The sequence below is a fragment of the Cyprinodon tularosa genome, unplaced genomic scaffold, assembly GCF_016077235.1.
Source record: "Cyprinodon tularosa strain WSP-4 unplaced genomic scaffold, ASM1607723v1 ctg105, whole genome shotgun sequence".
Classification (NCBI taxonomy): domain Eukaryota; kingdom Metazoa; phylum Chordata; class Actinopteri; order Cyprinodontiformes; family Cyprinodontidae; genus Cyprinodon; species Cyprinodon tularosa.
The window spans coordinates 1,181,762-1,205,444 of record NW_024037838.1 but is presented as its reverse complement, the minus strand read 5'-3'; the positions used below and the strand labels follow the sequence as shown (position 1 = coordinate 1,205,444).

Below are 23,683 nucleotides of genomic sequence, written 5' to 3'. Positions count from 1 at the left end.
TGCTCGGGATGTTGCCTCCATTTTGTATTTAAATAATTCTTTCTGAAAGCTAGCTCAGGTGTTTTTTTTCCCCCTTTGATAAAAAAATGACTTCATATACAGTACCCACAATATATCAGAACTAAGTTCAGTAAAGATGAGTTTAATGTGTGCTGACAGTCAATTGCACTGTATTGGGGGAGCAGGCAGCAGCAGACAGATGGTGCTTGAAAGTGATTGGATCTGACCTTCAGGCGGACTTCAGCACCAAAAAGGTTTTCTTTATTATAAGATCATGACTTATGAGTATTCCTCTCCATTAGTAAAGAAAGCTGGACTTTAAGTGGTAAAAGTAGGATTAAAGTGTGGATATACTCGTTTTCTACTCAGGCTTGATTAAGCAAGTTGAATAAGAAGGTAGAAGGTAATTTCAGATTTGACTTTCTGGCCCAAATGTAAAATTCCTTGAGAGGTTTTCGGTCTTTGATTTCAAAAAGGCTTAGAGTTTGGAAGGACTGAGAAATGTGGGAATTTACATGTCAAGAATAATGGCATGTACTTATATAGCGCCTTTATTCAAGTTAGGAGACTTGACTAAAGCACTTTACACTACATTCATTCACCCATTCACGCACACACTCACACACTGATGGTGGCGAGCTACATCGTAGCCACAGCTGCCCTGGGGCTCACTGACAGAAGCGGGGCTGCCGTACACTGGCGCCACCGGGCCCTCTGACCACCATCAGTAGACAATGCAGGTGAAGTGTCTTGCCCAAGGACATAAGGACACTGAAAGTTGGAGTCGGGGCTTGAACCGTCAACCCTTCGATTTCTGGGCAAACTCTTACATCCAACGCCACTGTCGCCACTAAAGGACATCACTAACTGTTTCCCTCATTTATGACCAAACCCTAAACAAAATGTATTGGTTGAACTTAAAAGTTTTACTACCCTCTTAGTCTTGTTCCTTTTTTTTTGTTTAAAGAGGGCAGGTTTTTGCATAATTGTTCCAAAACATTTTTTTTAGAGTGGTTCTCTAGGCTTTTGGGAATCACTTAGTTATTCAATTATTTTCTGTGAAATTTTTTTATCTTGTCTGCGATGGACTGGCGAGTCAAGGTGTACCCTGCCCCTTGCCCGTAGACAGCTGGAAATAGGCACCAGGACCCCTCACAACCCCGCTTAGGATAAGCGTGACAGAAGATGGATGGATGGATGGATGGATGGATGGATGGATGGATGGATGGATGGATGGATGGATGGATGGATGGATGTTTTTATCTCTGGGATTTTTTTCATTTAAAACAAGTTTTAAATGCAAACAAATGAAAATTTTAAAGGAGAGCTGTAGATAGCTTTTTTGAATATTTAGTGAATTGGGTTTGACTTCGTGTAAACAAGCACACACTCTAATGCAATGTAATTCTAACAAGAACAAAATATAAATTGGGAAAAAAAACAACTGCTTGATAGCACCCGAAGATTTACAAAAAGGTTATTATAATGGAGGATTATTAAAACAGCTGTGAAATAGGCTTTTAGTCTGGTTCCAACTTGGAAGCTCAAACAATAAGTCAGCAACATTAGTCAGCTAAAGTGAAGAATTATATTTCTTGTGTAGCTACACCATGGGGAACCACCGTTTGACTGACATGCAATACATTAAGAGGAAAATAAACTGTTTATATTATTATTATTTTCTATTTTGAGTTCCAGTGATGCTCCTTGAGAACATGCAACCTTGGACAAAGAGTCATATTATCCACATTCATCAAAGGCCACAAGCTGCAGTGCTACTGAAATACATTTAAGCACAGTTTCAGTGTCTCTCCCTCACTCTTGACTGACAAAGGCAAGTCACTACAGTGTGTTTCCATTCAAAATGTTTTGACTCATTTGAAGTTCATGTAATCTTTCATTTTGTTCAGAGACTTTGAATTTTGTCTCTGAGAATAAATATTTGGGAAAAGCATAAGCAAAGACGAAAGGAGAGTTTGATTATCCAGAAGACTGACTTTTACTTCCTAGATTAATTTGCCATTTTTTCTTATTTTTCTCTTAGTTTATTATCCTTACAAGTTTGTACAATAGAATATGTAATCATGGTCACTAATTTTTAAGTGAACAACAGAAGATGGTTTTGGGGTTTTTTGACAATTGCTACAAGTGGGTTGGATGCACTGATGTATGACCTGGTGTTTGAGTATGTGTAAACTACAACATTATACTGTTAGCGAGGCTTTTATCTGGGTGATGGTGGGGGTGGGAGTAGGAGGGAGTCTCAGGTCTTGGCTGAAGGCGACCATGAGCTGAAGGAATTCCAAGCAGATAAAGCTTTGAGAGCCCAAGCCTTGATGTTTGGCCCTTTCCCCAACAGTCCTCTTCTACAACAACGGGAAGGGTCAGAGGTAATGTGATGCATATTTCTTTTATCCTTGTTATCTCTGCAGCAGGTGTGAAGTGGACACAGCTCTTGTATATGTATACACCATAGAAGTCAACTTCATTTGTTGGAAACAACATGATATGGTAATAGTTGCATTTATATTCCTTATGCAGGGTTGTACACATTCAGAGTGTTCTGGTCTCAGAAAAAGAACAACTTCCAACTAGAAAAAGCTGTTTCGGAGAAACAGCAAGTGGGAATGCTTTTGCTGAATGAAAAAAGCTGAAATTACCTGAAGAACATATGAAAATGTGATAGGAAGTCATCAGAAACTTCAAACTGCAGAAAACAATTGAATCATCTGAAAATTTTGTAGGGTAGAATCATTTGGCAGTAAAATGGCAGAAACAAACTCATCTTAAAAGCTGCACAGCCAAACCATACATGATATCAAAAATGTCTTGAATGTGGGCACTAGAAGGGTCTTAATATAATGTCTCCCAAGTTTCTAGATGAATGTGTCACATATTTTGAAGGGGGGCCACCTACTGCCCAGAAACATGTCAGACGTGTTATGAATTAGCAGCAAAGTGAAAAGCTTAATTCTTGTCCAAAAAGAGAGCAGAATGAAGCAGAAGTTCACAGTATAGGCTGAAATTTATTAAATTAGCTGAATCAGAAAAGAAATTACAAAGAAAAACTTGACTCTTATCTGGTTGCACAAAAAAGGAAAAGCTTAAGGATGGGAAGTAAAATGTTGAGGAAGATGGTATTGAATAAGTATCAAAATTTTGAAATCATATGTGGAAATGTTAAGACTTGGCAAAACAATTTGAAATGATTTAAAATGTGTCGGTTGATCAGCATAAAGAAAACAGTGTCATCCTTAGAGGATTGAAAATCTACAAACCTATGTGCAAGACTGACCATGAAAAGCAGAGGAAGGACAGAGAGAGAAGCTTATAGAAAGAGAGCTAATACCACTCAAGGAGCTGAATTTATCAAAAAAACTAACCTGCATGTTACGAGCCGCTGTGGTGATGAAAGCACTGTTGGCAGGCTTAGGCTGCATGTTACAAGGTTAGCAGATGCTTTATTACAGTGTAAATCTTAGAACCTGATTAAGAAATATGTACTGAGGTGTGTGGTCAACAGGCCTTGGTAGTGTTGGGTCATAGCTACGAGCCATATGGCACAATGAATGAGTGTGTGTAAGGAAGAGGCTTTTATTGTGTAGAGTCCTTTTAGTCTTATTTTGAAAGTCTATCATGGATATGTGTCAAGGGAAGGGTCATGGCCAGCAGTGATATGGAATCCATTTCTAAATATGAAATCCCTGGTTTTCCATGTTAATGGGTGAATAGATGCTGTATTAGAGCATAAATGGGAGACTTTTATTGTGAAATTCGCTCTGGGGTATGTTTTAAAAAGGTCCCTAGAGTCTAATAGAAACAAGCTGGTGGAGTTTGGGTCATAATGCTGAGCCATTTGCATCAATTAATACACAAGTATAATATGGAGGCTTTTATTTTGTGGGGTCACTAGAGTCTTATTTTGAAAGTCTAGCATGGTTGTGTGTTGAGAAAAGGGTCAGACCCAGCAGTGATACTTGATGACTTTCCAATCGTTAAATCACTCTTTTCCCCTGTTATTAGGGCAGTAGATGAAGTGGCAATGGGAGGCTTTTATTTTTGAAATTTGCTGTGGGATGTGTTTGAGTTTAATGTAGGGGCTTTTATTTTGTAGGGTCCCCAGAGTCTTATTTTGAAAGTTTATCAGGGTTGCATGTGAAGGGAAGGGTCATGGCCAGTAGTCATTTTTTATCCATTTCCAAATGTTAAATCAGTGTTGTCTCCCTCCATTAGATTGAAATGTGCTGTTTAAAGTGGCAGAGGTAAAATCCCTTTGAAGCTTTTGTTACCTTGACAACGCTTAACGAGCCTGTCAGTGAAAGAGAGAAAAGCGCTTCACTTTTGTTCCTTTCTTCTCAGGCATTTTTGAATGGGAAAATCAGCTCAGAACAAACGAGTGCTGAAGACAAACCGTAAATGGTATCTAAAAAATTCAGTCTAAGCGACGGCTATCCTTTGTCTCCGATTGGGGTAACTTTCATGGATGTAGCTCATTCACAACCTTAATGGGAAGGAGAAATAAAAAGGTTTGTCACACCTGCTGGTCTCATTAAATAACATGCAGCTCAATGGTAGAGCAGAGCTCTCAAAAGCAAAACTTCCCCTCTGAACAAACGAGCGGTGAGCCAAAACCACCGCTCGTTTGGTATTCAAAAAATTCTTTCACCGTTGGCGTCAGCCATCCTTTGGCTTCGACTGTGCCAAGTGTCATGTTTCTACTTAAAACTATTTGGCCACGGTGACGATGTAAAAATGTGTTTTTTCTGAGTATGAGGATTTTTCTCAGAATCAACGTTTTGCTATGCCTGAACAAGTCAGCTAAACAGCTAAACCATAAATTATATTGAAAAAATTCCTTCAATGTGCGTGCTAGAAGGGTCTGAAGATGTTCTATTCCAAGTTTCATGTTAGTACATCAAATGTTTAAGAAATGGGAGCGATACAAAAATATGTATCGTTTTGAATTTTGTCTGTGATTTTTGGAAAGTCTCTCATTGGATTTCTATTGGGGAAGTGTGGACTTCTTCGTGGTCTGGGCCAAACTGTCGGAAAACTGTAAATGCTACACAAATGAGGGTTACATTTCCTGAATCCTGACAAAAATCCCTACGTTTTGATGTAAAATTTATTTCAATTGAGTGAAAAATGAGGGAGTGAGAAGAATTTGTTCAGAAAATCCAGAACAGCTCAAAAGCTAGAGCACGCACTCTAGCAGTCAAAGAATTCCGTCTATAGACTTCCATTATAAATCTGAAAGTCTTAAAATTTTCTTTAAAAGTTTGAAGCTTCACTGAAGCAAAACTGTAAAAGTTAGCAAAAAGTTGAGTTAAACAGTAATAGCAGAAAGATACGGAAACATTTTAAAAGTTGAATGGTGTTTCTAGCTGAAAGTATGCTGAAGTAGTTAAAGGGCAAAGTACCTGAAGTTTTAGTGGAAATTTTGAAGTTTTACATGCATTTCAATGGGGCCAAAAATCGCAGAAAAAGCTGAATATCGCGAAAACTACAAAGAATATCTTTACCAAAAGTCATAGTCTCCTGAACAAGCTGAACATTTTGATACCAAATTTGTTTAAATCGACTGAAAACTGTTGAACTAGTTAAACGAAGAAAAACCTACGGAATAATAATAAATATAAACAGCAAAACAATAAGTGGGAATGCATAAGCATTCCCACTTGATTATCTTGTCATAAATATTAATTTATGGTTTTGCCCTGACAAAGAATATGATATCACGCCTTAATAAATCTTGTTTTCCTTTGGTAATTCAAAACTGTTCTTTGATTTTTAACTGTAGGGCCTACATATACATTTTGAAACAATACATATCCACCAGTGAAATTGAAAGTTCCAAATGGTGTTTAATGGTGTTGTGGTCATGTCAGCCCTCCTGTTTCTATGACGCTCGCTCCTCACACCAAGGTTCACGGAAAGGCATGTGGACTCTTTGGCTAATTTTAACCAGCATCTCATCAGGGCTGCAAAGACAAAACACAGATCAACCACCTCAACCTCTACAGCAGAAAGTGAAGCCAAATTTCCTCTGATCTCCAAACACCCCATTCAGGTTTGAAGCCATTGTGTCACAGATGCACATAACAGGCTTTTACTTTGTACAAAGTGGAACAACGGCTTTTTACAGTAAAGGTGTTGCGCTTTCCTCCAATCATTATGTGGAATAGTTTCATTTAATCAGTTTCTTTAGTGATGCATTTTTAGCATTATTTCTTCAGGCTGATATAATAACACAACATAAAACTTTTGAGATTTCAAAAGTTTGAATTTAATGATCTTTTTTTCTAATTTACAAAGAGTCAAATTGGATATTAATATACACCCCTACTACTGTAACTTGCTGAAGCGAGGTTGCTTCAGCAAGTTACACTTTACTTACATTGTTTTAGCTATTAATGTTCATAATTCTGGTTTGAAAACTGAGAACCCATTGTTCATAGTTTGATGAATACTTTCTTTATTTGCTTTCTACTGAGACTAAAGATTTTAAGATTAAAAGTCATTAAAAAAAAACCCAGAAGTAATTTCCCCATCATCTCAATGATCTGTGAATATAAACATCTGTTCTCTTTTCAAATTTTGAATAATTTTCCATTTTTTCCTGGACAGAAGCTAATTGATGAGACTGAAATATTAATATTATTATACAGCCTGTGTTTTTCTTTATACTACATTGAAATATTGCAAAGAATCCAAATGATATTCAGTCAAAGACAATGTTGAATAATTGTCGATAAAATGCCTCTTAGGTGTGAATATTATTTCATTTGGTTGGTCATAGAAACTCCTCCATCACTGCAAAAACAATCCAGAAATAAGTAAAAAATGGCTTAAATTAAGTATATTTAGCCTTAATTTGAGCAGGTAAATAAGATGATTTGCCAATGGAATGAGTATTTTCACTCTTAAAATAAGATAGTTAGATAATATTTACTTGAAATAAGACGATAAAATAGTTTTTTCTTATTTTAAAAGGAAATTGTCTTGTTCCATTGGCAAAGTGTCTTACTTACCTCCTCAAATCAAGGAAAAACACACTTATTTTAAGAAAAAATAACTTATTGAGATTTATATTTTTTGCAGTGATGGCAGCTTTTCCCAAACAACACTAATAATGTCCACAGCAAGAAGCCACTTCCCTGGTCCACCTAGCTGAGCCCAAACGTCTGTTTTGTGTTCTGTTGCTCCCCTGTTGCCAGGTATGTGTCCTCTGTTTAAGCTGAAGCAGAGCAATGAGGCATTTATTTATAAAACTGAGCTCTACGTTAAAAATCAAGATGTCAAAGCTGAATCACAATTCTTTTTTTATCTAGACAAGCCTGAGTTAAACATACACTATATTGCCAAAAGTATTTGCTCACCTGCCTTGACTCACATATGAGCTTAAGTGACATCCCGTTCCTAATCCATAGGGTTCAATATGACGTCGGTCCACCCTTTGCAGCTAGAACAGCTTCAACTCTTCTGGGAAGGCTGTCCACAAGGTTTAGGAGTGTGTTTATGGGAATTTTTGACCATTCTTCCAGAAGCGCATTTGTGAGGTCGCACACTGATGTTGGACGAGAAGGCCTGGCTCTCAGTCTCCGCTCTAATTCATCCCAAAGGTGTTCTATCGGGTTGAGGTCAGGACTCTGTGCAGGCCAGTCAAGTTCATCCACACCAGACTCTGTCATCCATGTCTTTATGGACCTTGCTTTGTGCACTGGTGCACAGTCATGTTGGAAGAGGAAGGGGCCAGCTCCAAACTGTTCCCACAAAGTTGGGAGCATGGAATTGTCCAAAATGTCTTGGTATGCTGAAGCATTCAGAGTTCCTTTCACTGGAACTAAGGGGCCAAGCCCAGCTCCTGAAAAACAACCCCACACCATAATCCCCCCTCCACCAAACTTTACACTTGGCACAATGCAGTCAGACAAGTACCGTTCTCCTGGCAACCGCCAAACCCAGACCCGTCCATCAGATTGCCAGATGGAGAAGCGCGATTCGTCACTCCAGAGAACGCGTCTCCACTGCTCTAGAGTCCAGTGGCGGCGTGCTTTACACCACCGCATCCGACGCTTTGCATTGCACTTGGTGATGTATGGCTTGGATGCAGCTGCTCGACCATGGAAACCCATTCCATGAAGCTCTCTGCGCACTGTTCTTGAGCTAATCTGAAGGCCACATGAAGTTTGGAGGTCTGTAGTGATTGACTCTGCAGAAAGTTGGCGACCTCTTCACACTATGCGCTTCAGCATCCGCTGACCCCGCTCCGTCAGTTTACGTGGCCTACCACTTCGTGGCTGAGTTGCTGTCGTTCCCAAACACTTCCATTTTCTTATAATACAGCTGACAGTTGACTGTGGAATATTTAGGAGCGAGGAAATTTCACGACTGGATTTGTTGCACAGGTGGCATCCTATCACAGTTCCACGCTGGAATTCACTGAGCTCCTGAGAGCGACCCATTCTTTCACAAATGTTTGTAAAAACAGTCTGCATGCCTAGGTGCTTGAATTTATACACCTGTGGCCATGGAAGTGATTGGAACACCTGATTCCAATAATTTGGATGGGTGAGCAAATACTTTTGGCAATATAGTGTATGTGTAACTCAGTCGGGGTGTCACTCGTATCTGGAGGTCTTCTTGTTCCTGTATGTGGAGCAGCAACTCTTTTCTCTCTGCTTCAGCCTGGTCGTAACATTTTACAACCATCCTTTGTTTTTGTTTCTGATTCAAGATTGTTTTGACAGAATTATTTCTTCTTTAGGAGCCCTTAACCAGACTCAGAGTGCCCCATAATTCAACAATCTGCTTTTGCAATAAATTTCTCTTGTAATAAAAACAAAACAGAAACAACAGCAACAAAATTATCCAATGTTTCAAATTGATCTTGTGAAACTGGAACAAATGATAAGACAGGATTACTGAGCAGTTTTTTTAAAATGTTTTTTTGTGTGCCATATGCTTATCATAAATGTGGTTGAGGACAATGTCTCAGAGGTGTGATTGCACCTACAGAGAAAGGGGATGTTTCTATTTTGAGAACTTGTGATGTGAAGTGAAGGAGAGTGGACTGATCAGGGTCTGCACTCTGTCAGTGTCAGACTACTGGAAAGTTAACCACAATGGTTTCAACAGCTGCTTGAGATTTTTCAAAATAAAATACTTTATTTGCGCAAAAAAAGTAAAAACAAAAAAGGTCCTAAAAAGCTGTCGTCAGGTCGTTCAGGTCTGTAAATGACTGTTCAGATATATAGAAATATATTTTTTAAGTTATTTTCTTCTTTTTTAATTGGTGTTGCACCGATACCAGTATCGGACAGGGCCCAATCCAGCACTAAAATGTTAGTATTAGTATCAGCGAGTACCGTCAAATAGGGCACCAATACCATTTTCAAAGCCAAAAGTTTATTCAGGTATTGTCACCCAATCCAGGTACGCAATAAAAAGTTCTACTGGATTCATTTTGTATTAGTCTTTTTTTTCCTTCTTCACAAACATAGGCAGCAGCCTGACAAAGCCAGATGGCAATTATTCTACATCCAATTAGGATGCAGTTCTTCATATAACACACATCAATGGTATCAGTATGGTATCGATAACGGCCAATACTGCACAGCCAGATAACGGTATCGGGGCCAAAAAATGGCATCAGTGCAACACTTGTTTTAATGCATGGACACCGAGTTAATACAGATATGCTCAAAAAAAAAAAAAAATAATAATGTATCCGCCAGCAGGACAATTATTGATGGTGCAGTTAACAAATTGGATTTTAAGTGTGGCAAGAAGAAAGCCAAAACATATTCTTTCTACAGATCTCAAAAAGCCATTTTAAAGCATTTACCCAGAAAGAAAGTACACTGGAGAATTTAACTCAAAAGCGGCAGTGATAGAGAAGATTGCACAGAAAAAAAAAATAGATCAGAGGCTGGGGCAAAGATTATCAAAATGTTTCAAAGCATATTTGTGTATTATAGTCTAGTTAAAGTCCAGACATAATTCTTGAGTTGGTTTGAATAAAATAATTTGCAGAAATAAAATTGGCAGAGAGAAAGAAAATGTAGATGAATGATAATTAATCAGTGCAAAGAATGCAATCTTGGATCTTCAAGACGAGGATAGTTTTATTTTGAAAGCTGAATTGGTATTTCCGTTTTGGTGAAAGTCAATTCTGCAAGGGTTGTGGGTATAGAGGAGGAGAGGATCGGTAAATCCGAACCATGGGAGCTTCTTCCTCTGCATCTTTATCGCGCATTGTTGAAATCTGAGGAAAAATGCTGCGATTTCGACTCCAGCTGAAGGCTTTTTATGCGCGCTTCAGATTCTTTTCACAACTTTCTCCAACAACAGGTTTCCTTGTTTCAACAGAGGAGTTCTGACGTTATTTATTGATTTCTTTTAAGCTGGCGCTCATAGTTTTATAGTGAACTTTTCTTAGTATTTTCTCCTCTTGCTACATCCTGCATCTGCCATCGCCCGGGCAACCAAACCTCTCCATCCCTCTGGAGCGCTTCATCTCTCAGTCGGGGAGGCAGACCAGCTCCCAGCGACAATTGCTACTTACTTGTTTAACTCCTAACGCATTAAAAATATTATTCCTTAAAGCTAACACATTTGGCTTATATGTGCGCAGTTAATATAAGCCAGGGAAGTTCATGCGTCTGGTCTCGCCAAAATGCCTGTAAGAAGAGGTCATGTTGCGCTCCAGAACACCTACTTGGATACAATCATCAAAAAATTCGACGAGAGAAGTAAGTAGAATTAAAATGAGTCAATGTATTGAAGAAAATTTAACATTTAAATATAACCCGAAATAATTTTCCCTTTGAAGCATCCTTGTTTACAATTCACACACCCTTAATATTCTGTAAACATGTTATTGTTCCAATAATTGCCTAATTGACTTTGCAATTAAATGTTGCTTTAATGTACTCTTATGGAAAAAAGACCTTTGAAAGCAAAGTCTACCCAAAGCAATATCTGTCATCATTTTAATTGAAAATGTTAAGGTTTTTTTTATTTTTTGTATTCATTAATTAATTGCATATCCCTGTTTTCTGGGATATGAGACTGTTTCCCCTTTTCAAATATCATATCTTTCAATATCTTATCCTCTTTCCTATCAGTGATGTTGACAGCCTGTGTTTGCTCATTTTATGTTTCTGTTTAAGTGCACCTGTGTGCATGTGTGTTTATTTGTGAGCACTAGTGTAATGCCCTGATCCATTAGCTTACATGTTTCCTCATGCTAAAAGGAAGAAGGAACAAGTTGGTGTAAGCTCATGTATTCAGAAAGGGAGGGAAATGCTCCCTTGCAATCAGCATGTGGAGAAAAATCATACGCTGCTTGTGTAGTTTAGTTTTGAAATTGGTTACTTTATCAGCTGTATACCTAAACCTCATATGTAGTCTTTCTTGTATTTTAAGTTCTATTTTCAGAAACACAATTTATTAAAAAGAAGAAGAAAAAAACATATTTCTTAACTATCCATGCTTTCTAAATTAGGGGAAACTGCCTCAGACCTTCAGTCTAGTCTATTTCTTTGAGGTACCTTTTGAGGAAAAAGTCTCATTATGTAATGCTTGAACCGTGTCCCTAAAAATGCGTGTGCATGTGCACGACCAGGTGAGTGCAAATGGCACGTGCAACAGTGGTGCTGCTTAGCAACGCTGTGACGATCAGTGTGAGCCCCAGATAATGACATTGGACAGGATGTGCTTTCCACCAGAGTAGCTTAGACGTTTGCTTAAAACAGGAGGGCCAAGAGAAGACCCCCACCCCCTGCTATCAGCATCAGTGTGGGCAGCAAACAGCTGGGTCCACCAAAGCTCTATTAAAAGGGCTAGCTTGAATCTGCTGAGTTTATTGTATTTACTCTTCAATAAGTTCATTTAAGTAATGTTTAAACTGTAGAGCATTGTCCCAATGAATTATTTTGTAGCATTTTATTGCTATTGTGTGTTATTATAAGTTACAAGAACATATAGCATAAAGAGTTTGAACAGTTTTGTAGCAGATGAAACTGTTCTGGAACAGTTTTTTACACAGTGATGATTAGTGATGTTGTTTGACCCCCTCCAGGAAGGGTTCATATACTGCAGAGGACACACAGCCTGTAACCTGTGCATATTAGGAAGTAGAAAGGTAGTAAACGTAAAGGAAAATGCTTGTAGTGAGCTTGTAAGCAGGATGCTGTGCAAGAGATAATTATACTGCCTTAGCCTCGCAGGTTTGGTTTATTCATGCAAATGTTAATAGACTTATTCCTTAAAAACATTAGCCTATCTAGAAATGGGTTTACACATGCAAAAAAATATTAGCAAAATATTAATGTAAATATGCCAGGCCTATCTGTAGTGATGTAACAGAGATGTACACCAAAGACAAACAGGGAGCTTGGAGCTGATGATGGTCATTTTGCCCTTTTTCATTTTGTAGTTTTGTAGTTTTAGTCATATGCTATGCAACAGTTGTGGGTATGGAGTGGAGTCATCAGCTGCCGGACATTTCATTCTAACCATCCTTCCATTCGACCCTGCCAGAGGAGCATTTCCTGCCTGCTTTCACTACTTACAAGGCAGGACAAGTTTATTTATAAAGCTTCATTCACATATTGAGTAAATTTCTCCACTGTGAGTTTAATAAAGTAAATCAATCAATCTTGCACAACAAATTCAAAGTGTTTTATTATGAAATAAGGGAACATAGATGATTACATATAAAGAAAAAGGAAATCAAAAGGCCATCAGAAAAAAACAAAGAATTAGATTAAATGAAATAAATATGCAAAAAGTTTGTTTATAGCAAATAAAAGTTAAGACATTATAAAAATTATTTTATATGGCAATACTTTAACACTTATTTGGACTAGAATAAAGTTTCTGTACAATTAAAGTTTACAGAGACTTAGTTTTTGAGCTGAGGAGAGTAACAACTAATACTGGTTCCTTTATTTTATTCTGGTTCTGATTACACTGAGTGAAGAGGTCTTGGATGACCTTGGGGGCCTATATGTTTAGTACCTGACAAGCAGCTCTTAAATGTATTTTGGCTCAAGTCTATTAGTTGCCTTACATCAACAGGATTATGAATTATAAATTATATTCTTTACAAAGGACTTAAGGATTCTAGAGTTTTAGCTGGAGTTTTAGCTGACAAATTAAGTAAACTGTCTGTATTTATATAGCACTTCAAGTCAGGAGACTTGCCCAAAAGCATTACACTACAGTCAGTCATTCACACATTAATTCATGCACACACTCACAGCTACAATGTGAGCCCTGGGGCTGACTGACAGAATCAAGGCTGCAATACACATGTGCCATCAGGCCCTCTGACCATAAATAGGTAATGCAGATGAAGTCTCTTGCTCAAGGACACAACAATTCAAGCTGGGGCTTGAACTGACATCTGACACCACTGTTGAAACACAATTAGCTAACCTGCTAAAATATATGTATATATATATTTATATGTTTTTATATTTCTCATTTTGTTAGAATCTGAGAATAAAGATCCGACAAAACCTATTTATAGATATACTTAACAAAGGTGCTAAAAATGTGATCTAAACCTACAATGAAGCATTTTTCTTAAACTGTGTTGCCTTTAGCATCGTTGTAGATTTAAAGGGTGAGACTGAACATTAGAGAAACTCCACATGGGAGTTTTGTTGGTCAGATTTATAATAACCAAATGCCTTTAAAAAAAAAAACTCTGCCAAATAAGACATAAACTTGTTTAGCATGGTACCGCACAATATGTCCGACTAAGAAAGAAGATGATTAGTAAGGAGCACTTTTGTTTTTTGTTTTGCCTCTTTGTTGATGTAAAAACATTTGTGCTAAGGTAGGGGATGGTGCTTCTGTCTTATAAGTATGAGAAGGTGGGGATATTCATTTTCAATTCAATTCAGTTTATTTATAATGCTCAGTTCACAACACGCCATCTCAAAGGATTTTACAGAAACAATTCATCCAGATCATCCAGTCAGATTGGTTCAAAGTTTTCTATGTAAGGAAAACCAGATGATTGCATCGACTTATTGACTCGACTGCAATCTCTCACAACAAGCATGGATGTAACGACAGTGGGGAGGAAACCTCCCTTATAGCAGACTAAAACTGGTCATTGGTCCAACCAGAGAGGAGCCTGATAACTAAAATATCTGCCTGCCATTCTACTTTTAGAAATTCTAGGAACCTCTAAAAAACCTGCAGATTGAGAGCAAAGTGCTCTGTTAGGAACATAAGGTACAATTAGATCTCTAAGACAGAGCATGGCCATTTAAGGGATAAATTATATGTGAGAAGGAGGATTTAAAATTCTATTCTAGATGTCACAGGAAGCCAATGAAGAGAAGGTTGGATAGGACAGATATGATCTCTCGTTTTAATTTTCATCATAACTCTAGCTGCAGCACTTTGGATCTGGCTTTTAAATACAGTTTGTGGACTTCCTGATAGTAAATACTTACAATAGTCCTACAAGTAACAAACACATGGACTAGTTTCTCAGCATCACCCCTGGACTGGATATTTTATAATTTTGGCAATATTCCACAGAAGAAAGAATGGGTGTTAAAAAATACACCAAGATTTTTACTTTATTATAAGATCAATTTAATCTCATCCAAATGAAGTGACTTAGTAATCAGCTTCTTTTTCAAAGACTCTGGTCCAAAGACTGTAACTTCTGTTTTGTCTGCATACAGGCGCAGAAAGTTAAGAGTCAACCACATTTTTATGTCATCGAGACATGCTTGTAGTCTATGTAGTGGGTTAGCTGCCCTTGGATTTATCATAAGCATAAAGCATTAATCCCATGCTGCCTAATAGTATTGCAAATTTTGAGCATACATATAGCAAATAGAATTGGCCCTTGCATTCATCCCTGTGGTACTCCACAGGTAACCATGGAGATTAAGGAAGATTTACCATTAGCATAAACAAACTAAAATCTGTCAGATAAATAAGATTTAAAGCAATCCACTGCTGTTCCTTTGATTCCAACAAAATATTCAAGTCTTTCTAAAAGAAAATTATGATCAACTGTATCAGACGCAGTACTGAGATCTAACAGGACAAGTACATACGACATTATTAGGCTTTGACAGACTAATATTAAAGGAGAAATAAGTGGGAAATTTACTCTGAAGTAGAGATGTCCCGATCCAGGTTTTTGCACTTCCGATCCGATACCGATATTGTTTTTGGACTTCCGATCCTATACCGATACTGGCCGATACCAGCCTATCCGAGCATGTATTTAAGTTTAAGTTAAAGTATTTAGCCTTAGTTGTAAGACTCATGTTGGAAAGGGTTTTAGTACTCTTGATCTAGCCAGCTAAATTAGGTGAGATTGAATAAAACACAATGCTTGGTAACAACAAACTTACCTGTTTATTAAGAGATAAACACAAACTGGACAAAATTATGAATAGCAATCTGAAATTGCACAGTGAACAGTAAAACCGTAAACAGTTAAAGGTGCAAGTATTACTGTAAGTTTTAATAAAAATGCAAAACAGGGAAACACTGGCCCAAAATAGTGGAATGGATCGTTTCAATCGGCGAAACTGGAAAAAACGGACCGGATTTTTTTTTAAAACTGGATCGGCAGTCTGGATCGGCATTTTACATGCTTTGCCAATACGCATTTTTTTGCCAATATCGGCGTGCCGATCCGATACGTGGATCGGATCGGGACAAGCCTACTCTGAAGTTAACCAAAATCGTTCTTATTTTTCACCTGGGATGGGAGGAGCATTCCTTATAAACAATATTTCCTTTCTATCAACAATGTCTCAGTCAAATCTTTCTCCTTTCAAACCAAGAGGTATGAAGCAGAGCTACATCAGCGCAGTGTATCGTCAATGTTTACCTCCTGTTTCCTGAGCCAATCATATGGGAGTTCCCAGGATAAACAAAACGGAGGTCAGCATTTGGTATTTTATATTTGCAAAAGAGCAGCAGCCTGGAAACATTGAAGTCAGCAACAGAACTGCACCAGAAATAGTTTCAAGAGTACCTAAGAAGCCTCAGCATCCTTTAGAAGTATCACCCACCCATTTACTCTGGCTGAGACGTCTTTACTAATTATCATGAATTCCGCTATGTCCTCATCTCTCTAAACTTGGCAATCTTCAAGCAACTGGTTTGTTTGTTTTTTTGTGTGTTGCACTGATTTAAAACATTAAGTGTCATTATCCCTTATTGCTCCTTTAAGGCCCAATTATAGTCTATTTCTGGCATTCCTGTAAGACTCTGTTATCCCTTTACAAGCCAGCTGATGTCGGCTATACCTTTTTTAAAAACAGACCAAGCATCAGATATTGGAGTAATTTATAATGCTGTTGAGATCCCTCCTTCCTCATCAATGACGCCCTGTTGTTCTAGAGGTTGTATCATAATGTTCTTTCGTGCATAACAAATCACTTATGCAAAGTTTGATTGTTACTTTACAAAGAGTGCAGCCACAACACCCTGCAGGTAAACAGCTCTGCATAATAATAATAATAATAATCTATTTTTATGGATTCGTTGTTGCAGCACTACTGTTAATAATCAAAGAAGCAGTGCAGTTTTTTCTTACCAACTTTGAGACCGTAATTGCATGTCTTTTCCCTTTCTCTCCCTGCCTTTTTCTTTTACTATTACAGTAAAAAAAAGACCACTTGCTACACAAAGAAAAAACCTCGATTTGATTCATTATGATGCCCGTCAAACAGGCTATAGGTAGCATAATGCTGAGGCTATTGCTGGATTGCAAAAAGTAATTAGAATAGTGAAAAAGGACAGACCGTCTGCATTCAGTTTTTTCAGCTTTTTGTCAGCAAAAATGATGATACACCAATACAACAAAGTTTTCTGACAGAAAATGACCTACAAAAGCATCAAAAGGTATTTGACTAAATTTAAAAAAGCCAAATTTAAGTTGAAGTGGTTTCCACAGTAAATGTAAACCACTTTTTGCAACTAGAAGTGGACAAATGCCCAGCTAACATTATGGCAGAAGGTCTGTGTGGATTAGGAAATATCTGGTCCTTTAAAAAAAAAACAATATGTGTCAGGGTTCGATGAAGGACCCAATATGCAGAGGCAGAGTATGATTCTTGCAGATTTATTCAAGGTGGTGGCAACAGAAGTATACAACCAGTTGTAAACGAAACAGGAAATGCATGAACCAGAACAGAAAGTAAAACAGGAGGTGATTTATAGGAGGTAATAAGACAAAGCAGCCATGAGCAACTACAGAGAAGGAGTGTATTTATTGGGGAGGAGAATACTGAACAGTGAATGGAGTATTTAACTAACAAGGAGCAGGGTTTCAAAGACAGAGTTTGAAGGTGACTGAATGGAAAGGAGAGTTGCACTAGGGGCCATTGAACAGCAACAGGGAAAGGAAACAAAAAATTACTAAGGGAAAATTAGACAACATGTAAAAAGTCTGGATAAACTAAGATAACTATAATGCCATGGGGAAACATAATCAAAAGAAAAAAGTAAACAATAAATGGTAAAAAAAAAAAAAAAAAAAAAAAAAATTAAGCAAAGACTAAATAAGTCCCAAGAGTGCTAAATTAGATGTAACTCAAAAAACACCAAAGAGGAGTTAAACTTAGAAGTAAAGAAAATCTGATAAATCTTAATGAAAAATATAAATAAATATAATTTTTGGAATAACAAAAAATAAAACCCTAAACAGAAACAAATTTCCTAAATCAAAGAGACAGTTGTACAAAAGGATTCAACAAAGGATAAAAAAAATAATAACACAGGATATAATTAATCACCTAAAGGCAAAAAGTTAAATGTAATCTAAACAAAACATGTCAAGCAGAGACAACACAATTTCAAAATTTTAACTTAAATGCTTAAAAAAAGATTTAATTATATGATTTTGTAAAAAAAAAGTGAATAAACAAAATATTATTAAAAAGTAAAATACAGTTACTATAGAGTTTTACTGTAAATAGAGACAATAAAGATGAAACTGGTTTGACTCGTTTACATAACAACAATGTAAATTTGTACAAATAAGAAAAGTTTTATGACCAATTGGATAATATCCAAATGTTGACAGGTTAAAAAGTGTAATAAACTTTTAATTTCTTATGTTACCTGAGAACAAGAGTGACACACCAGAGTTTAAATTAAAGTGACCAACTGCTCCTTGTTCAATCTCCTAAACTATGATGCTAGTAACTTTAGCACCATGGAAAATCAAACTTCATCACTTCCACATCAGCTTATTGTCATGTGAGAAGAATGAGAGATAATTCACTGAAATGGCAGAACCTTTTAGATCCAAAGCCTTGCTGGAAAAGTCATCTAGTTGCCCTTTAGTCTGATTTAATCACAACCTTTGTACAGATATTACTATTGTTAGTGTGTTTTTCCTAGAATAACTGTGCTGCTAGAATTCTACTGTTTTTGTGCTTCATTTGACCTTTCTTCCACTTTTTCAGATCGCAAGTTTCTGATTGCCAATGCACAGATGAAGAACTGTGGAATCATCTACTGCAATGAAGGCTTCTGCCAAATGTTCGGTTTCACCCGGGCTGAGATCATGCAGCAGCCATGCACCTGCCAATTCTTGGTAGGTCCTGGCACCATGAAGAGTGCCCTGGCCCAATTAGCACAAGCCCTGCTTGGGTCAGAGGAGCGTAAAGTGGAGATTCTCTACTATTCAAAGGAAGGTGAGGCACAGAAAATAAAAGGAACAATTGAAGACATAGAATAAGTAGGACGACAAAAAACTCTTTGCAGCTTTTCTTTTTTTTGTCATTTAAAATATTTTTCTTCAAATGTGCATATTGATAATAATAAAAAAGAAAACTTTTATTGATTCTAAAATGTAGTCAAATAAAAAAGTGATCGCTTTATCAAAGCATTTTTATTTTTCCTAGGTAAGATCATTTGCAAATGAATAAAATCTTTATGCAATATGATATTTAAAAAAAACTAAAGCTCAGGTTTTTTGTCGTAAAAAAATTGTTTTGCATAATCATTGTTATTATTTAGTTTGTATTAACTGCACTTTTAAAAAGACTGATTATAATTAATTTGGATTAGAAGCAAAGGTTTGTAAAAGAGAGGCATTTGCTTTACAAGTCTCAGTAGTTAAGGATAAATATTCTGAAACATTATAAAATCCTAACTGTAATCCTAATAGTAAATATTTTCAATGTATTACCTTCATAGCTGTTAAATTCTTACCTTCGCTGTAAGATTTTCACAAGGCTACCAACAGTCCTTGATTCAGAAAATTTAAATTGGTCCCTTTCAAACAATAACACAAATATGTATGTTAACCTCCTGTTACCAGACTATGTCCTTGCAAATTTTTTTCAATCAGTAACAACTTCCAGTAAAAACAACACTGTTTTTATTAGTGTATCCCGGCAGTTCTTATACCATAATAATTGCTTTAACTAATCAGAAAAAAGATTGTCACTGTTTACGGCTGGCCAAGCATTCAATTGGTCAATTTCCAGTGGTATAATATTTTTGTTGTGACTTAACTATACAGGGATGTAAAATGTAGCCTTTTTACCTCCATTAGTATATTAAGATTTGTTCCCTGTAATGTTAGGGTCTCTGGGGTTTTGCTTTTTTTCTGGTGTGAGTGAGCTACCTGTCACAGAGAGGATCTTTGCTGGTGGCTGGGCTGACCCTTGTTGTAGCACACCCGAGTGCATTTCTCAATCAAGATGTGTGTATGTAAGGATACAAAGGATCAATTCTCTTCATCTGATATTTACCCCTGATGGTATTCCAGCCAAAGACCAAAAGTCTTCTTTTGAATGTCTTTTAATGTGGACTCTGTTATTGTTCCAACCAGTGAACCTCAGTTAATCCTTGATCCTCATGGAAAAGGTCTGTGCTTTCATCACTTCTCAGTCATCATCACCTGCCTACCCACTCTCCAGCAAGGTGTCTCTTGCAAGTACCAATGCTCTCGGATCTCACTAACATTCTTCTGGAACATCAAACCCCCTACAGATCCATGCTACCTCCCCTTTATCTCTCAAATAAGCTAATCAATCATTCATGAATTGTCATCAACCAACTCCTTCCTGATCAGTCTCATTTCTCCTGTCAGATGAACTAGAAAGTTCAGTTGACTTCCTGCAGTTCTCAACATTCAGTTTTTTGTTGCTTTTTTAAGCAAAACAATAAGATTCACTGGTTTTCCATGTGAATCTGCATATAAGTCAAAAAACTACAAACCAATGTTACAGAATCATCTGGCTAGTCTGACACAGCAAAGTTTCCCTGAGGTCCTTTCACTGAACATGAATTACTTCATCCCCATGAACAGTTAATCCACTCCTTTGCTTAACGACAAAGATGTTGAAATCAAAACATAGGCAGTCTTCATAAATATTTCAGGAGCTGCTTAACAGGACCACTCACGCGGGGTCTACCCCCCTCTACACCTGGTGCGACCATTGTTCCTGAATTAACTCCTCACATAACCTCTTTTCATTTTGCCTATTTCCCCACACCTTAGCCTTGTGTGGGATGAAATTGAAAGGTGTCTTGAAATCCTGTTACAATGTTCACTCTTTTTTACTCATCCCCCCAGGTCTCTTTTGTTTGATAAGGATAAAATCTAATTTGTGATGGGATTATTGGGAAGTCGAACCCTGCAGTGGGCTGAAGTAAGATTTTGGGATGAGTTGCAATTCAACATTTCCTTTGACATGGCAAACAGACATTTGGATATATTCAGTCAGTTTCCGACATGATGCAAAATTTAAAACAGGGTAGCCAGCTGGTATCAGGCTTTACCATTGAGTTTCTAATTCTAGCAGCCCCTTCAGCCTGAAACCCTGAAGCTTTGAAGGGAGCTTTTCTTCAAGCTTTGGATGAAGCAATTAAGGATAAACAAGCATGCAGAGAGGAGTCTAAAACTCTAGAGAAAATAATCTCCATGGTTATTCACATTGACAACAGAATTTAAGATGGAACTCGGACAAAACAACGGAATAATTTACCTCTTCCCCAATCTCATTTTCCAGATCGTTCACAAGTTTCTGACTCTTCCAGGCTAGATCTAGAGCAACCTATGCAGACTAGCAGTATCCAGTTGTCAGCTGAGGAACGACAACATTGGATGAAAACTGGACTCCACTTGTATTGCGGTGAGAGTGGTCACTTAATTTCTTCATGCCTAGGCAATACTCCTGTGACCACTTAATATTTAACCTTTCTGCATTTTGGTGGCCTTATTGTGGGAAATAATGGATCAAGTCCTGGAGGTTCAGCGGTCCAAACCGGGCCCTGGCACTGGACCTCTAAATCTGGTTAATGTTCTTTCTCATATTATGTCCTGCATCATTCAATGGGCCCACACGGCAAATTCTTCTGCCATCCTGGAATCTACCGAACTCTTGCACTCCTTAAACAAAAATTCTGGTGGCCTTCGATATATATGAGGAGGTTAAAAGCTATCTTCTAGCCTGTCCAGATAATTTCCACAGCAAATGTAATCACCAGTCCCTCAGTGGTCTTCTTCAGCCATTGTCTATCCCTTAACATCCCTGGTCATGTATTGCCTTAGATCTCGTAACTGGAATACCAACATCTAAGGGTTTAACCACCATCCTCAGTATAATCTACCGCTTCTTCAAAGCTTGCCACCTCACCCCTCTTCATCGAACCCCAACCTCCCTGGAGACAGCTATGCTCCTGACTAAGCTAAGCATGTTTTTCACCTTCACGGAATCCCTTGTTAAATCATGTTGGACAGGGGTCCGCATTTATCTCCCTGGTCCAGAAGTAGTTTTGTATTTTCTTTGGGGCCAAGACTGCTCTCTGTTTAGGTTTTCATTACCAAACTAATGCTCAATCTGAATGCATGAACCAGGAACTTGAGACATCCCCCCACTACCTCTGTTCGTGACACCCATCATCATGGAATACTCAGTTGCCTATGGTCGAATATACACATAATTGTGACACTTCCTCTGCTACTGGTCTATCTCCATTTGAGTCCCATCTAGGATACCACCCTACCTTGTCTCCATCTGAAGAGCAGGACATTGCAGTTCCCTCTGTCAAACACCACATTCGCCACTACTGACGAGTCCGGAACCTGACTGTTTCTGCCTTGGACTGGTCAGCAGAAACAAATCGATGTCTGGCCGATCTGAGAAGGGTTCCTGCTCCCTCAGTCACTCTCTGTGGTTCGTTTCAACCTCTTGGATGATTTAAGGATTCATCCTGCTTTTCACGTCTCTTTTATGAAGCCTGTTCTTCCAGTCCCTTTCCACCTGCCTGAGACGTTAGTGTGCCCCTGTCCTTCAATGAGCAAAGGCGTTTGGATGCTTATCCTTGTCGCTGAGGAAGGAGTTTTCAGTATCGATTTGGAGAGTTATGGACCTGAAGAACGCTCTGGGATCCTACTTCTTTTATTTTGGACTCTGACATGGTTTGGGAATTTTGGGCTTCTCGCTCTTCCTTTTCCCTTCAGATCTTCATGGAAAAGGTCTTACTTGTGTTTTCAGTTGTCATAAACCAACTTCTTCCTGATCAGCCTGCTTTTGCACCTCGGACAACCAGAAAGTTAAACATGCTTCCTCCACTTCTCTGCTCACAGATTATTTTTGCTCTTTGTTAATAAAACGTTAACATTTACTGGTTCTCTGTGTGATTCTGCATGTGGGTCAAAAGACCAAAAACCAACAAGACATGAAAACACTGTTTAATATTTAAGGCCCTCTTTAACAGGACTTGTAATGATATTTAGGTGCCTTGAATAATCACAAAAAAAATGCAAAATGTGATAATAATGGTTAATATATAGGTAAATAACCATTAATGGGGAGACAACTGAATCAGTTGTCCGGGGCCAAAGATAGAGGTTAGGTCCTGAACCTGCCCCCTAAAAATTGTCCCATTAAAAATGTCCTATAAAAGAAAGTAACAAAACTAGTTAAAATAACTAGCAACAGAACAATAATAACTCAAACAAATTCACCTTCCATAATAAAAAACAGGAGGAGCTTAAATAGTGATACACAAAACATACACAAACCTAACTGAAACACATAAAGCAAAAACCCGTTCACTCCATAGTGTTGGCTTGGCCAGCTGTGAGTTTCTCAGCCAAGGGACTGAAGCAATTGCAAAACTCAAACAGGATACAAAATAAACAAAATCATGACAAAAATAGTGTTAACCAAAATGTTCACTCTAATTTGAAAATACAGTGTTATTTTCATAAATTCCAATAATGAAGTGGCTATGTAAATAAAATCCTATAGGAAAAGAAATTAAATTATTAATTTATAGTGGTTTTTACCACAACTGTGTGGCTGTAAATGCACCCATCAGATGCATGCAAAGTTTTTATGAAAGATTACTTCAACCTGTTGCAGTATTATTTATTTTTCTGCTTTATATGTTTTTTTTTGTTAGTTAATTAAATTTAAAAAAAGCATTTTGTTTATTTTTACAATAATGGAGGTACAATACTGTGCATGTTTGCAGGGGTTAAACAGGGAAGTAATGTAGCTAAGCATGCTACCATCTTCCAATTTACTTGTGAAAATAAAGAAAGACAACCAAGATACAGCAGAAAAATATTTGATTTAAAGATGGATAAGACTTGAACAGGACTTGAGTTCGCAATAGCAGGATCTAATGTCGCATAAATATTCAGATGTGG

At 37.6% G+C, this 23,683-nt stretch overlaps 1 protein-coding gene across 3 annotated transcripts in view; it reads left to right on the top strand.

Moving 5' to 3' along the window:
* Positions 1 to 10,195: 10,195 nt before the first annotated feature.
* The window catches only part of kcnh6a (potassium voltage-gated channel, subfamily H (eag-related), member 6a), a 39,660-nt gene continuing 26,172 nt past the window's right edge, over positions 10,196 to 23,683 (top strand). For 2 of the 3 annotated variants that reach the window (XM_038284872.1, XM_038284863.1), the window contains exons 1-2: positions 10,679 to 10,754; positions 18,474 to 18,704. In XM_038284872.1, coding sequence (XP_038140800.1) covers positions 10,679 to 10,754; positions 18,474 to 18,704 — 307 coding nt within the window. Of the gene's footprint in view, positions 10,755 to 18,473; positions 18,705 to 23,683 lie in introns of all 3 variants that reach the window. The other variant, XM_038284855.1, reaches the window with a different exon arrangement.